At 48.6% G+C, this 15,241-nt stretch overlaps 1 protein-coding gene across 5 annotated transcripts in view; it reads left to right on the forward strand.

Annotated features, from left to right (window-relative positions):
• The first annotated feature begins 3,678 nt into the window (after window positions 1-3,678).
• Igfn1 (immunoglobulin-like and fibronectin type III domain containing 1) overlaps window positions 3,679-15,241 on the forward strand; it is a 30,759-nt gene continuing 19,196 nt past the window's right edge. For 4 of the 5 annotated variants that reach the window (XM_005375163.1, XM_013522126.1, XM_013522139.1 and 1 more), the window contains exons 1-10: window positions 3,679-3,761; window positions 5,974-6,025; window positions 6,411-6,533; window positions 8,021-8,160; window positions 9,800-9,899; window positions 11,111-11,155; window positions 11,278-11,323; window positions 11,886-12,063; window positions 13,011-13,124; window positions 14,557-14,725. In XM_005375163.1, coding sequence (XP_005375220.1) covers window positions 6,019-6,025; window positions 6,411-6,533; window positions 8,021-8,160; window positions 9,800-9,899; window positions 11,111-11,155; window positions 11,278-11,323; window positions 11,886-12,063; window positions 13,011-13,124; window positions 14,557-14,725 — 922 coding nt within the window. In that variant the 5' untranslated portion in view covers window positions 3,679-3,761; window positions 5,974-6,018. Of the gene's footprint in view, window positions 3,762-5,973; window positions 6,026-6,410; window positions 6,534-8,020; window positions 8,161-9,799; window positions 9,900-10,783; window positions 10,885-11,110; window positions 11,156-11,277; window positions 11,324-11,885; window positions 12,064-13,010; window positions 13,125-14,556; window positions 14,726-15,241 lie in introns of those variants that run through there. The other variant, XM_013522134.1, reaches the window with a different exon arrangement.

Here is a 15,241-nt window from a genome sequence, read left to right on the forward strand (position 1 = left end):
CACCTCAGTGCCCACCTTGGAAGGGGAGAGGGCTGCATTAAGTCCACAGATGTACTAGTCCTTAAGAGTGCAGGCTTGGCACAGGGCTACTTTGGTCCATACCCTGTTTCTGCCACTCACCAGCTGTGTGACTTTGCTCAAATTACATAATATCTGCCTCAGTTTCCCCTTCTGAGAAGTGGGGCTGGTAATCCATTGTACCTTATGGATTTATTGTGAGAAGTTAAATGAGTTAATATATCTAAAGACTTAGAAGAATGCAGCAAGAGCTCTATGAAGGCCAAGTACTGTTATTTTATGCTGTTACTACATGCCCACAGCAGTCCTGTCCAACTCTAGCCTTCTGGAAGAACACATACTACTCCAATAAATAAGCCTGTGGTAGCCTCACTCCTCTAGCCTCTATGCCTGGGGTAGTCCCAAGTGCCAGTCCCCTTTTGTAGTCCTTGAGCCAGCTGTGCCTCCTGGGCAGGCCTTTTCAGATTAGAGGATCAGATTCTAACTCAAGTCTCTCAGTGGCTAAAAGATACTTTGCAAGTATGAAATTGCCATTGGGCTGTCCAAGGTCTTCATTCCTTTGAGACCACATAAGATTTGTTACCTTGAGGGTGGCGAGAGAAAGACATGAGCTGATACTGACCATGGGCTGCACTGGATGTAGGGAGGCACGCTGGCCAGACAGGTAGCTGGGGAAGGAGGAAGCATGGATGGTTCTGTAGAGCAGGCAAACCAGAAGGCAGCCCTGACCAATGGCCCAGGGAAGACAGGAGTAAAGCACAGGGGTAAGTATTGTCTCCCCCACCAGCCCTCACAGCTCTATCTTCCTGGTGAGAATTGGGGTTAGATAGAGTCCCTAGGGGAAGAAATGAGCCCAAATCTTTGAAGTCATTTCCATGGTCAGTATGTGGTTTTCTATCTTTTACAAGAGTCCAACTGTATTGGGGCCTGTGCATATCCATGCATACACATGTGTGCATGTGTGTGCATGTGTATGTGCGTGTTTGCTTAGAATCATACTTCCCTAATCCACCTTCCTGGATCCTAGTTGGACCAAGAGAGGATACTGTTCCATGGAGAGTGTCCTTGTTGGCTTTGGGCAGGGCCATTTTTATATCATGACATAGAGGCGATGGTAGTCTTTCTTCTGACTCACACAGAATTCTTACTTTTAAGTCCATAGGACTCACTCAGCAAGTCCCAGGACTGCAGGATGTTTATGTTGGCCAAGATTTCAAAGACTTTGTCATTTATCCCATGACACTGGGAGCAAGAGAGCCCCAGAGAACGACCCTAATGGGGTCAGAACCTCTTGCTGTCTGCCATATAGTGCATTTGCCTCTTGTGGGGGCAGGAGACGCTTAATAGATGATAATTCTGTCCTTACCCAAAGTCTCCAAGCCCTTTCTATAAGGCATGAGGAAGAGTAAATGATACACACAAATCCCTTGCCCAGAGTTCTTTTGACATAAATATTACAACAACTAAGGAAAGTAAGGTCTTCTTTTTATCTCCCAGTAGAAAAATCTAACAGGAGATGTGACAAGTTAAAATCTGGGCAGTAGGGAAGATTACTGGAAGAGTCATAACACCTGGTTTCTTGGCTTGCATGGTGGCTAGGAAAGTCTTGGTAGGGTCTGGGCTCTGGACTGGGCACCTGCTTTCACTCCTTTCTTACTGACTTTCAGTCACAAAGAGCACACCCAGTGTCTGGGACAGCACCTTCGGTAGGATTGAAAATTCTTACCTTCACATGGATGCAGGATATCTAGGCACAGCCAAGTATCACTAAATACTACATTTGATAGAGGGTAAGGAGTGGGTAAAAAATATTTGACTATCTCAGTTCCATGGAGTCCTGAGGTTTCCATCTTTTTGCAGTGACAGGGATCCAAATGTGACACAGAGCAGAGGAGAGGCAACCCTAATTTGGCGGGTCTTAAAGGCACCTGGACTCACAGGCCTGCTGGTCATCCCCAGACCTCAGGGAAGAGCCCATTAGCTCTTTGGGGTACAGTGAAGGAGCCTGATATGCTGAAGGGCTCCATATTGGGCCCTGTTCACAGCCTCCCTCTGCCCTTCTTGGATCATTCAACAGACTGAGTCAGCAGGACTCCTGGAGGCCAGGGCCCCCAAAAGCACAAAAACCTTAGGGTTATTAGGCTGCCCTCCTGGAGGCCACACTCTTACCTCTCCACTGTCCTCCCAGCTCTTCCCCTCCCTGCAGCCAGGCTGAACTTTTAAAGGACACATATTGGATCCTGTCATGGCTCCAGCTCAAAGGAACCTCAATAACACTTAGCAGAGAGGTCAGAACTTTTCAATGGCTTCCAAACCTTCTTGTCCAAACTCACCTGGTGCTATTCTTCCCATAGCTCCCCAAGATCCAGCTTCTCAATCTTCTCTGTTCCTTCTGAGCCTTCAGCACACTTTCTAACTGGGTAGTTAACATCTGTCTGACCCACTGGACCATAAGCTTCATGGGGGAGACACGCTGTTGTTTGTGCTCCCAGGGCCTGAAACACACAAAGAGCAGGCACAAATGCATGTTACACAAATGTGTAAGAAGTCAAACTTCCATTCTCAGAGCTCATCCAGAAGGAGCTCCTGTGTAATTGAAGAGATTGACTATCTAGTACTAATGAGTGGTACTAATGAGTCTATGGAAATACTCAGTATCCTTCCATGCAAGGAAACATTAGTTCCTTTTCCACCTTTCCCTTCTATTCTACCTCACCCTTATTTTGAGATAGGGTCTAAGTTGTCCAGGCTGGCCTTGAGTTCCTGGGCTCAAGTGATCCTCCTGTCTCAGCTTCTTAAGTAGCTGGGAACATAGGAACACATTGCCATGCCTAGCTTTTCACTTGAACCCTTGGGCAATGCTTGCTTGCTGGGATCAACAAATTAGGTCTTTTTTCTAAGGGAGAGAGGAAGTATTGCTTCCCAAGGAAGCCAGATGACCTTATCACCTTATCTCCTGGAACGCTCTCCCACTGCTCTGCTTCAGAAGATCTATGGCCACCACCCTGCTTCCATTTTCCACCTTCCATCCATGCATCCTCAAAACTCCTTTCATTTGCCCTGTTAACTTCTATCCCCAGCCCAGCTGGCCACATCATTCCTCCTATACTGTGCTTTAAAAAGCTCCAGAGCATGCTCACCTTCTCCAGGTCTCCTGCTCTATGATTCCCAGGGTCCCCCTTCCCTGCCACTCTGAGGCAGTCTTTGGGCCCACATGCCTGTGGATCTGTGACTAGATCTCAAAGTTCATTGGCTATGTGGTACCACTGTGAGGTAGGATTCTCCAAAAGAGAGTGGCCTTATGTATCTATGTGGGTTACATTTAAAAGGTCCCAAAGGATGAATGTAGCTGAAAATTTAAGGCTTTGGATGATGAAATCACCCCTGCTAAGAGCCATCAGTGAAAGGAGGCATCAGAGAGCAAACTTATGCTCAGCTGATCTGGCTGAGGGTTTAAAGCTTTGCAAAGTGAGGAGCTGAATAGGCAGATGTCACCAGACCCTTCCATCTCTGACCTCCTTCAAGGCTAGTGTTAGCCCTGGGGGGCCCTGCCCTGCCAAGCCTGGGTGAAGGAGGAGGGAGGAAGGGTGAGTGGGAGGGGCGGAGGGAGCCGAGGCGCCTGTGTTGACCTACATCTGCTGCAGCACTGCCTGGCCACTACCAGACAGTTCAGAGCCTCTGGCAGCGTGCAGCAGCTGGACACAAGGAGGAGGGGATGGACAGGAAGCCCCTGGTGTATCCAGGTAAGTGGGCCCTGCACATCAGCTGCCTAACCCATGCCAGGAAGTACAGAGATGGAGACACTGACCTATTCTCTAACTTTTCACGGAAAGGGCAGGCAAGGGGCATAAGATCAACCCCAGGAGCATTCTCTGGCTGGCTGATCACGCACTGGGGTGCATTTATATTTCTCGTAGATAACTCTGCAGGATATTTGGAGGAGAAAATTTTGGTGAATACTGTCTGGGCAATTCTTCCTTGGCTCTGATTTTCTGGGTACTAATTGGTTCAGAGTGACAACCAGATTAAAAATCTCACTAGAAGTCCAGAATAGGAACCTCAGGACTGGGACTTGTAGTATCTTGATTAATAATTTGATCAGAGCAGTTCTGAGAAACTCCACTTGTTCTTCCTACCACTTGAGAAGTTGAAGGTAGCAACTGAATTCCCAGAACAGCAGTAGTTGGAGACAAGAGTGAGAGAACAAAGCCATGGGTCACGGAGAGTAACCAGGGGGCAGAGCCAGGGGACACAGTCTGGGGTCCAAGCTGAGAGATGTGTTGGAATGGGCTGAAGGGAGACCATAGGCTACTGTGTTTGCTGTAAGGAATTAGGAGTCTTCTTAGATATGTGGATGAATCATACAGGAAAAAATTCATTTCCTTTTCTGTCCCCTCCAATTGAGCCTATATCCTTTTAGTCTCCAACCAAATAGACCTATTACACATTGCCATTGACCTTGTACTCAATCTAGCATATTCCTGAAGAAGGTAGAAGCGTAGAGGGTGAGCTAGCTTCCCATCAGGCCCTGAGCACCCTTTTCTGCTTTTCTGGCTTCTCAATTGGACCTGTAGGCAGAAAGCTAAGGAGCGGGGCTGGCATTCACATTATATTTCTCATGTGACAAGCAGCCCAGACATCAGCTGATCACTAGCTGGTGGTGGTGGTGATGATGATGAAGAGGGTAACTAAGGCAGCTGTGTTGAACTCAAACTACTTCAGGGCAGGGGTCATGGCTATCTCGGGGACAGGGTGGGATGGAGACCTTGGCGTCTTTCTCCCCAGAGCGGCGCATTGGGTCCTCCTCAGAAGCAGCTGCCCTCTCTCCTTATCCTTTTCCATGACTCCTTTTAGCACAGCGGCTATGGCACATGGTGCCTGTGACCGCTCCAGAAAGTAGCTGGAGCACCATGGCATTCCCGCATGCCAGAGAGCAAGTGGTCAGGCTGTAGAGGAGATGCACTGGGTCCAGAAGTACCAGGGGGTGGGCAGTTGTGAAATGGAAATGTATTGGTTCGAGGGAGGAATTCTCTCTGTTGTCTGTGATTCTATATTGACAGCTGGGCTCTTTGGGCAGGAAATGGAGTCTCCTAAGTGGAAATACTTGGCCACAGGCCAACCACACAGGAAGTGGGGTTTCTGGAGAGTTCTTTCAAGTTTCCCCCAACTCAGTGATGGCTCACACCCTGCCCCAGAGCTAACTCTTTGCCTCTCCTGTGTGGAACTCCCCATTGGCCAAAACAGATGGAGGAAAGTGGGGGTGGGGTGGGGTGGTGACACTGGTGGTGGTGGTTGGGCGAGGCTGAAGAACACCCGTGTTCACCTGACACTATAATTCACTGCCTCGGAGGGGTGCAGATAGATTTATGGTGATTCCCTTGGCCTGAGCATAGAAGAGCTCATGAACCGCCAAGTCAGGGACTCTGCTCCTCCACAGATCTTGAGGCCTGAAAGATACCAGATAATTTGAGGATGGGAGGTAGAAGGCTGCCAGGCTCTGCAGTAAATGTCAGAGTTGGGGAGGAGTCAGGAGGCTGAAGAATTTCCTTGGAGGATTCATACTCCAAAGTCAAGAAGTCAAGCCTGTTAAGCAGCTGGAAGAACCTTGAATGACCTTTGGAAAAGCTATGACTCACTCTCTTGGGGGTCATAGGCCCGGGTCCCACCAGAAGGTCAGGCCACCAGTCCAGTAGAAAAGCTCAGCACTGTGGTTTCCTTTACCTGGGAAAGGTAAATTGGGCAGTAGTCTACCCTCTGCCCTGTCTCTGTGGAGCAAGTTTGTTGGAGCCAGGGAATTGTGGGAAAATGATAGTGTCTACTTGAGGTTAGGCAAGCTCTAGGGCAGCAGCTTTTCCTATGTGTCCACCCAAGATATTGGGCAGTGTGCTGATGGTGTGGGAGGGGTGGACAAGACCTGCCTGGACCTCTCCTGAGCAACTTGTCTTCCCTCCTCAGGAGATCAGTTTCTACCTTCTGAAGAGCCAAAGAGGAGCCAGCACGATGGCAGGTGAGAGGAGAACTGACCACCCCTCCAGCCCCAGCCCTGTGTCTCTCCTCGTCAGGTGGAGAGGGAGAAAGGGCTCATGGGCTCCTGCTTCCTGGGAAGGAGCCGTTTCTCACTCTCCTTCCCAGCTTTCCCCTAGTGCCACACTGAGGGTTTTCTCAGGGTGCTCCTTGCCATTTCCTGGGGGTTCCATTCACACCATCAGATTCCCACTGGAAAGTTCAAAAGTAATATTCCCAGGTAGGAGGGAGGCTGACAACCCTGCTCCAGCAATAGGAGAGAGAAGGGACTTTGCTCCTTGTTTGAGTGGGTAGGTAGGTGCTCCAATCTGCTGAAGGGCATCCAAGAGAGGGTAGGGGGCAATCTCTCTCTCTTCTGCCTTCTCCAGGGAAGCCTGTGAAGAAGTCCTCCATCCCTGGAGTGAGCATCCGGCAGCTGGTGGAGGAAATTCCTGAAGGCTGCAGCACACCGGACTTTGAACAGAAGCCGATCACCTTGGCTCTGCAGGAGGGTGAGCCCTGAGGGCACTGCTGAGGGAAGACTCCTTCCCTGCTGTCCTACCTTCCAGCATGCACAAAGGAGAGAGCTTGGGCACCACCTGCCTGGGTGATCAGTCCCTACATCCATCACCAGGCTGTGTCTTATCTCCCTTGTATGCATGAAGGGTGTCTGCCCGCCTGGATCCCTATAAGGAACAAGGAGCCTGGGAGAAGAATGGGCAAAGGGCATGTAAGAAATATTAGACAAGGATGGGGAAAAGCTGAACTGGGAGAGGTGGTAGTGTTTCCTAGTCCTCCCTTCCCCTGCTTGCCTCAAAGCCATTGCGGCAAAGAGGCCTGGTCAAAACCTCTCCCTCAAACTTTCCTCCAGTCAGCCACATGCCCCGTGGCTCAAGACAAGGCTCGGGAAGGCCGTTCTAGAACACTATGGGAAAAAGTGCCAGGAAAGTAGTGGAATCCAAGGCCTGCTGGGGAAGGGCCTACTTCTCTCTTTGGCTTCTCTCGCAACACGTTTTACACTGGGAGCCGGTGCTCCCCTCCCCCCAACACACACACAACACAGGGCCTTGCAATAAGTTGTAGTTTGCAGCATTATGGTGTGAGATACTGGTACTTGTCATGCTAGATGGTGTACAGAGGGTCAGTGACATGGGTGGTGAAAGAATTTACCAGCAGACAGGAATATGGGAAAGAAAAGAGTATATTTAGTCACTGAGTACACTGTCACGAGGTGTTTCCAAAAGAGGAACTGCACGGCAGGCTGAGAGATTAGGGTTTTTATAATGGAATGAAGGTGTGGGAAAGGATCTGAGTTGGCAAATATGGGTATTGTAGAAATGCATGCTCCAGGGCATCCTGTCCTTTGTTAATCTTTCAGGAACACCTGTATTATAACTACAGTGGAATGCCAAAGTTACAGATTATCAAGGCCACTCACGTAGGCCTCCAGAAAGCCTCTTCCTATTTAGATAAGAGTACCTGTGTGTTTTAAACTTTGAGGGAAAAATGCAACTTTAGCTCTGGGGAGAAAAGGATGTGTTCTGTATTGCCTTTACCTTGTGCCTTTTTGAGCCCCACTAGTGCGGTGCTCCTTGACCGTCCAGTGCAGCTGGGGCAGAACTATATTCTCAAAGAAGTTTGGGTGAGGAGATCTTTAACTCTTTTCTCACCACAGGACTCTGTTTTTCTAAATCTGACTTGCCTCTCCTTCTCACCATGGACAGTCCAGTCCCATCTTTAATGTGGAGCCCAAAACCCTGCGTTCCAGAAGCCAGGCCTGTGCTGCTTCTGCGTGCCTGCAAACTGCAGCTTTCCACTTGACCTAATGAGTCCTGAGACCAGGGGAGCAACGCCTGGTACCCTTCCAGGAACAGGCAGTTGAAATTTCCAGAGTAGGGAGCATGGCATAAATTAAAATCTCAGTAAAGTATACTGTCAAGCACACCCCGCCACACACACACACCCTGTTGGTCTCTCCAACCACCTCTTCTGGCTGCAGGGAAAAATGCCATCTTCCGGGCTGTGGTCTGCGGGGAGCCCAGACCTGAAGTGCACTGGCTGAGCACCAAAGGAGACCTCAGCAACTCCAGCAAATACCAGATCTCCTCGACCCCAGGCAGCAAGGAGCATGTGCTGCAGGTGAGCACTGCAGCTCTTCTCTGACCTGATACGATCCCTTCCTGTCTTCTTGTAGGTCTCACCAGCAGCCTCCAGTCCCCAGACAAGTAAGAGATAGCAGTTAAATCTATTCAGTTCTGTCCCCTGGCCCAAGAGTACTTGAGCCAGGAGTGGATTTGGAGGCTCACAGATGCAGCTCCTGATAGCCCGGCTCCTGATAGCCCGGCTCCTGATAGCCCCCGGGGGTGGCTGGGCTGGAGCAAAAGAGCTGAAGTTGTGGAGCCAGACTGCCCACTTACAGTCCTGGCCGACTCCTTTAGCTTTAGAAAGTTATTGACCTCTTTCTACCTGTTTCCTTATCAGGGAAACAGGGCAAGGTTACAGTACCTACACTAAGGAGTTATTATGAGGATTAAAGGTTTACATAAATTATCCAGCCAGTGCTTGGCTCTATGGCAAGTACAGATTGTCCTCAACTTGTGATGGTTTGACTTACAATTTTTAACTTTATGATGGTGCAATAGTGAAGTGCATTGAGTAAAAAATATACTTTGTATTTTGCACTTTGGTCTTTTCCTGAGCTAGTGATATGCAGTGTGGTCCATTTGATCACAAGGGAAGACACCCAGTCTGCAGTACATTCTGGCCGGTGGGTTACACGACACATCCAACAACTTATTAGAAAACAGGCTTTGCATTAGACGATTTTGTCCAACTGTAAGTTAATATAAGTGCTCCAAGCACTTTCTTGTGTTTCATTCTTCACAATTGCATATTTTCAAATTAATACATTTTTATTAGTATGCATTTTTGATACTAATGATACATTCACCGTGGGGAGTTGGTACATACACAAATCACACCTTAATCCTTTTTACTTTCCCCTCCCCTATTCTTCCTCCCCTTTCCCTCCATGTCTAGATCCCCTGCTCATCTGCAAAAGCTCTACTTTCCTGTTTCCTATCGAATGTCTGTTATTTTGCTCTTTAAATTACTTATACTTTGGGTTTCTCACACAAAAATAACCTTATAGCGTTTAACTTTCAGTGTCTAATCTGAACACATCTAAGGTAGGCTAAATTGAGTGGTGCTGTCCAGTAGGTCAGGTATATTAAGTGCATTTTAAATTTATGATATTTTAAAATCATAGCAGGTTTATTGGGACATAACTCAGAAGCAAGTCAAGGAGCATCTGCACTCAAGCAATTTTGGTTAATATTAGTAGTGGTATATATACCAACCATGTGACATCCATGTGCCAGGCTGTGGGCTAAATATCTGACATAGATTACATGATTTACTCCTAATCAGTCATTACTTTCTGAGCATTATTGTGCCCATCTTACAAGGGAATAAACTAAGGCTCACAGAGTTGGGGTAACTTGCCAAAAGTCCCACAGCTAGTAATACAGGACAGAGACATTTTCAGTCCCATTCCTACTTGCCCACAAAGCCAGCTCTTTCTGCTCTTCCACATTTCTTCTGATAGGAAAGACAGCCACCTTTTCTGTCCAGGTTTTTGGGTTAGTGTTGGTGGGGTCTGTATTTCTTGATAAAGAGTGGGAGCTCCTTGAGGACAAGGACTAGGTACTATTCGTTCATCTTTACATGACCAATGCACAATCATGTCCTTCTTCCCTGCCGTTGGTCTGTGCTGCAGATTAACAAGCTGATGGGCGAGGACGCAGATCTGTACCGCTGCACCGCTGTGAACATGTATGGAGAGGCCACATGCACAGCAAGGCTCACTGTCATTGAAGGTGGGCTTTCCATGGAGGGGCTCCTCGTGGCCCTCATAGGAGACAGGAACCACGGGTCTGGAGAGAGAGGGAGGCTGCTGCTGCCTCACCCGGTGCCGGAGCCCATGGCTTCCTCCATTATGCATGAAATCTGCTGGTGATGACAGAGGCACAACCCTCTGCAGATACCCTGCTGCAGATGCTCTGAATGATGCTCTCTTGGCCTACTAGAACCAGACCAGAACTTGGAAGTTTGTTTCTAGTCTTCTCTAGGCCTCAGTTGCCCAGATGTACAGCCCTAAATCAGAGGTTGAAACAGACAGCACAAAGGGCAAATACTCTTGGATGTATTTTGTTTGGCTTGCATAGTGTTTGCACTTTTTAAAGTGAATTGTTTGCTCATAATTATTGGAAGATAGATACATACATTTTGAGGAAGGAGATTCTGTCTTTCAATAAGTTATGCTTACTATTGGCTTGCCTACAAGTACTAAAAAAATCCTACTAAGACAATCCTAAGGAATAAAGATATTTCATCACTTCACCTGGTAAGAGTCTGGGGCTCATTTTGCAGCTCAGGGCTGGCACCAGGGGAAAGAAGTGGTCCCAGACACATCTGCCCTGCTTATCAAGGAAGGAGCAGCTTTCTCAGGAATCCCTTGGGGGGCTTTTGCTTAGGTCTTATTGGCCAGAACTGTGCCACAAGGCTATGGCTAGTTAGTTGTTAGGGAAACTGGGAAGGCAAGCATTTAGTTTTTGCAGCCTATCCAGTGGAAGCAGGTGATGGAGAAAAGGATTACAAGTGACTGCAAGAACAGCCAAACAGCAGCGCCTAACATATTTGGCAATAGTGGGTCCTTTCCCTGGAACGTAGCTCTCAGTGCAGTGAAAGAGCAGCTGTCCCTCTAGAGGTCCTTCAGTCCTCTGTGGCTGCCAGTGCTACTTCACTCTCTTATACTGCCTCCCTGGCTCCTGTGGACATGTGAGTGGGCCTCTCCTTCACCAGGTAATATATCGGCTGGTTTCCCGGGGTCAAGCGAGGGCTCTGGGGTACCAAAGCTCCTGATGGATACACCTTTGTCCTGTTCCATCACTCCTACTGGGAGGCCTCAGAGGATAGGGCAGATCAGAGCTCTGGGACTCAGTCTGTTTCTCAGGTAGATCACTAACATGTCATGCCTCTCTCCCTGGCTGTCTGCATCAATTCCCTCCTTGACTCCTGGATGGTTCAGTTGGCTTTCGGAAGAACCGGAAGAGACAGAAGGAACCCCAGGAAGGTAAGTGGACTTATCCAAAATCTTCTTGGGGTCTTTGGGGGTTAAGCTGCTCCTTACCCCGTGTTCCCACCTGGTCAAGCATCCCACCTGCAAAAGGGGTCTCATTCCTTCTCCTTCTCTAGACCTCAAGAAGGAAATAATGGACTTCAGGAAGATGCTGAAAAAGAGGTAAGTCTGGGCCTGTCCATAGGGGAGTTCAGACCCCTTGCTCCTTCCATAAATAAACTCCACTCAGGCTCTGTCTCCTGCTCCAACACAGGTAGGGAGTTAGGCTTACCCATGGGAGGACGGGATAAGCACTGAGCTGAGATTTTGGATCCAGCTTAGTCACTTCAAAACTCTGTCCTTGAGTTAGTCATCTCTCCTGTGTGGGGCCTGATCTTATTTGCAAAAGGAGGTGGCTCACTAAACAGTGCTTTCCAAAAAGAAAAATTTAAAGCATCAGAACAATTTAACCCTACTCATATCCCTATTCAAAAACATCTTGCTCAAAAATCAACAACTGAAGTTATTAGGAGCCAAGTTTCTGTTGGAAGCTGGAGCTATGGCATCCTTCCATCTCCCGGTCCTTCCAGACTGGACAGTGGTCCGTCCCAGAGATTCCAGTCCCTATGTCTGCTTCCTGAAGTGTCCATAGAGCAGCTTCTCGGGGGACCACTTGGAATGTCGGGGCCAGGAGGCCAACACCTGGAGCTCCTCTGGCCTCTGACCTCCCAGCTGTGCTCCCCAGGGCCCCACCTCCAGCTCCTGAAAAGAAGGTGGAGCTTGAGCAGGTGTGGCAGCTGCTGATGAATGCCGACCGGAAGGACTACGAGAAGATCTGCTTAAAGTACGGTATTGTGGACTTCCGGGGGATGCTGCGTAAGCTGCAGGAGATGAAGAAGGAGCAGGAGGATGAGATAGCAAAGGTACCCTCACCCTGTCCCCATGCACACCCCTGGCACACAGGGACCAGGAGGGGCACTTAGAGTTGGGCTCTGGGGAAACCCAACAGGGTTTGGGGTCTTAGCCCCCAGTGAGATGTCCTATCAAAGGCACAGGCTTCCAAGTTAGCATCCAGGTTTTGAAACCTGGTTATGATATTTACTAAACTCTAAGGCTTTGGAAAAGACTGTGAGTCTGTGTCCTGTCTCCCTTATCTGTAAAATGGGGATTATAGTCACACCTAATTCCTACAGTTATTAGAGCACAAATATAAGAATGTACTTAAAGCAGTTAGCCTAGTGCCTGATACACGGTAAGGGCCTGATGTCAGCCGTCATCATCATCACCAGACAGTGTACACACTTTATTTGTAAAGTTTCCAGGAAAGAGAATTTCATGGTTGTTATCAGTATTTTGATTCCAGTGTCCTCTAGACTGCATAGGAAGTTCTTTCCTGTATCTAACACAACTGTGAGTCTAATTTTTCTTCTGGAAATAGAAAACAGCTAGTTTTCATTATCCTGAAGGCAGTATCTTACCCCTCTGAAAATGACTTCTCTAACCTCCTACCTAGGACCGCAACTCTCTGAGCTTTCTTGTCTGTTTTAACACAGGAATCAGCACAGAGCTTTGCATACACCAGCGGTCCAACTCAGGTGTATTAGCTGGAAGAACAGATGCAGAGGAAAGCCCTAGCATGTTCTCAGAGCACCTGGGCACCTGGGGTCCTTTCTTGTCTGCCTTTCAGGCCTTATCTGTCATTTAGAGACTTTCCTTTAATGGGGGCTTAAGTTCCACTACTCATGAGATGGGCAAAGGCTTGCTCAGCTGGGACATTGTGGCCAGCGATGGGACCAGGATCTGTAAAGGTTTGGAATGCCCCAAAGAGAGAGCTCTGAGAGCTACCCTGTTGGGTTTGTCTGCCCTTTAGTATGTCAACGCCGTCTCCAACTTGAGACACATCAGGGTCTCCAAGGAGGGGATCGCCACGTTTGATCTGGAGCTCGATCTCAAGGACCTCGAGAGCAAGATTTACTTGTATAAGGTGAGGCTGGAAAGGCCTGTGGGGCAGGGTTGCTAGAGGGAGGCTGCAGGTCCTAGGAGGGAAAACAGTGGATCCCATGGGTCCCCCATGGGAACACCAGAGTGCCCATGGAACACCTGCTTGGAATGAAGTCAAACTCTGGTATGGACATTCCACAGGAGCTTCTTATGTCTCGCCCAGGCACTCCAGCTGGGCCTGTTAACACCATAAACTGTGCCTACTGCTGGAACAGGGGTCTAAAAAGCAAGTTATGAGAAAGTGCATCCTTTTCTGTCTGAGCTCCTACTGCAAACTTGACACATTCCTACCCGGGCTGAAGGAATATTTCCCTGTAAACTGGATGGGGGCAAGTATGTGTGGCTGTGGGACAACAAAGCATAACACTTCCGTAGATAAACTCATCCTGGCCCCATCAGTCGACAAGCTATGTGACTTAGGACAAAAATGCTTATCTTCCTGGTGCCTCAGTCTCCTCATTTGTGAAGTGCAGGTAACACAGGAGCTGTCTCCTGGTGTACTGAAATGCAAATGAGATCAGACAGGAGTTGCCTCTCCCCTCCTCTCTCCTCTCACTCCTCCTGCCCTTTCCCTTGCTGCTCTATTCCTTCTGCTCTGGCCTCACCCGTTTCTTCTCCAGCTGCCCCCTGTGCCTGGCACACTTCTCCCCAGCATCCACAGGACAATTCCCTCACCCACAGTGACGCCTCCCTGGCTGGCCCCATGTGATTCTGCTGTGTTCCCCTCACTCTACCCTGGCACCCCTGACCCCTTATCCTCTCTTTTTCATCTTTGTTTTTCATAGTACTATGTTTGAAAATGTAAATTATTTACTTGTTTATAATGTTTATAATTTGTCATAGGATTTTAGCTCTCTGAGGGCCGGGTTCTTTGTCTGTTTTATTTAGCTATGCCCAACACACAGTGGGCATTTGTAAAGCATTAGCTGTTGTTAGTATTCAGCAAATAGTGAATCTGTGTAGGGCTTACTAGAAGTGGTACATGTATAAATTACTGGGTTTTGTAGGGCCTTAAATATATTCTCTGAAGGTTCCTCTTAGTGAATGAAGGAGCTAGAACCTTGAGGGATATCAGTGTCCCTCCTTTCTCCCCTGCTAATATGGTAGGGCTGTTTTGGCAGTAACTCTCCTTCTAGCCTAAGCTGGATCAACAACACCAAGTGCCTCTTGGCATAGCACTTGGTGTACCATGAGATATTCCACTCTATGGTAAGAGGCACAGACATGCCTAGAACATATATTCCCACACACCTCCACCAGGCCCTGCTCTCTGACTTGCCCCTCTATTCCCTTTATGGCTCCAGGACTGGGCCAAAGAGAGAAAAGTGCTGGCTGCAGCCAGAGTAGGAATGGGGCAAAAGGCTCTGGGGACCCATGGAATCCCTGAAGCACCCCTTTTCCTCTCCTGACCTCAGGATGGTGAGATGATCCCTTATGGCTTCAATAACCAGACCAAGCACTGTCTTCGGCGGCTAGGGAAACGGTATTACTTCCAGGTCCAGGACCTGCACCCAGAGGACGCTGGCCTTTACCAGGTCAAGGTAGAGGACGTTGTGGTCTTCTCCACAGAGCTGGAGGCTGATGGTGAGTGACAATCACTGCTGAAGTTTAAAGAGGGAGATCTGTTCAGTGTGGGGTCCCCACTGCTGCTATACTGAGAAGATAAATGGGACATGGCTCCATTGCAAAGGCAGCCAGGGTGAAGGACACACACTCAGGCTCTGTCTTCTGTGGGCCCAAGCTGGGCCCTATTGGGTCAGTCATGATGAACATAACTGTCATGTCCCTGCCCACATATCTTGTGCCACAACTTGTTGTTTTCAGATTAGATCCAAACTAATTTCACAGCCTGTTGCTGTAACTTTTCTCCCTTCTGATACATGGCCTCATGGCTCACAGTCCCTAACCAGAATTTCTGCCCAGGTTGGGCACACTTGTACAGGCCTCACGCTACCTAGCTTCCCATGCCTCCTTCCCACCTGAGAGCTGCCTTTTCTCCCTCATAAACTCTGCCCAATACCCATGATGGCCTGTGTCCACATCATCCACAGCAGTTTGAGGGAGCTCTTAGAAATGCCTGGAGAGAGAAAGTTTGGGGCA

Source organism: Chinchilla lanigera, unplaced genomic scaffold, assembly GCF_000276665.1.
Source record: "Chinchilla lanigera isolate Chin_1 unplaced genomic scaffold, ChiLan1.0 scaffold00005, whole genome shotgun sequence".
Lineage (NCBI taxonomy): Eukaryota > Metazoa > Chordata > Mammalia > Rodentia > Chinchillidae > Chinchilla > Chinchilla lanigera.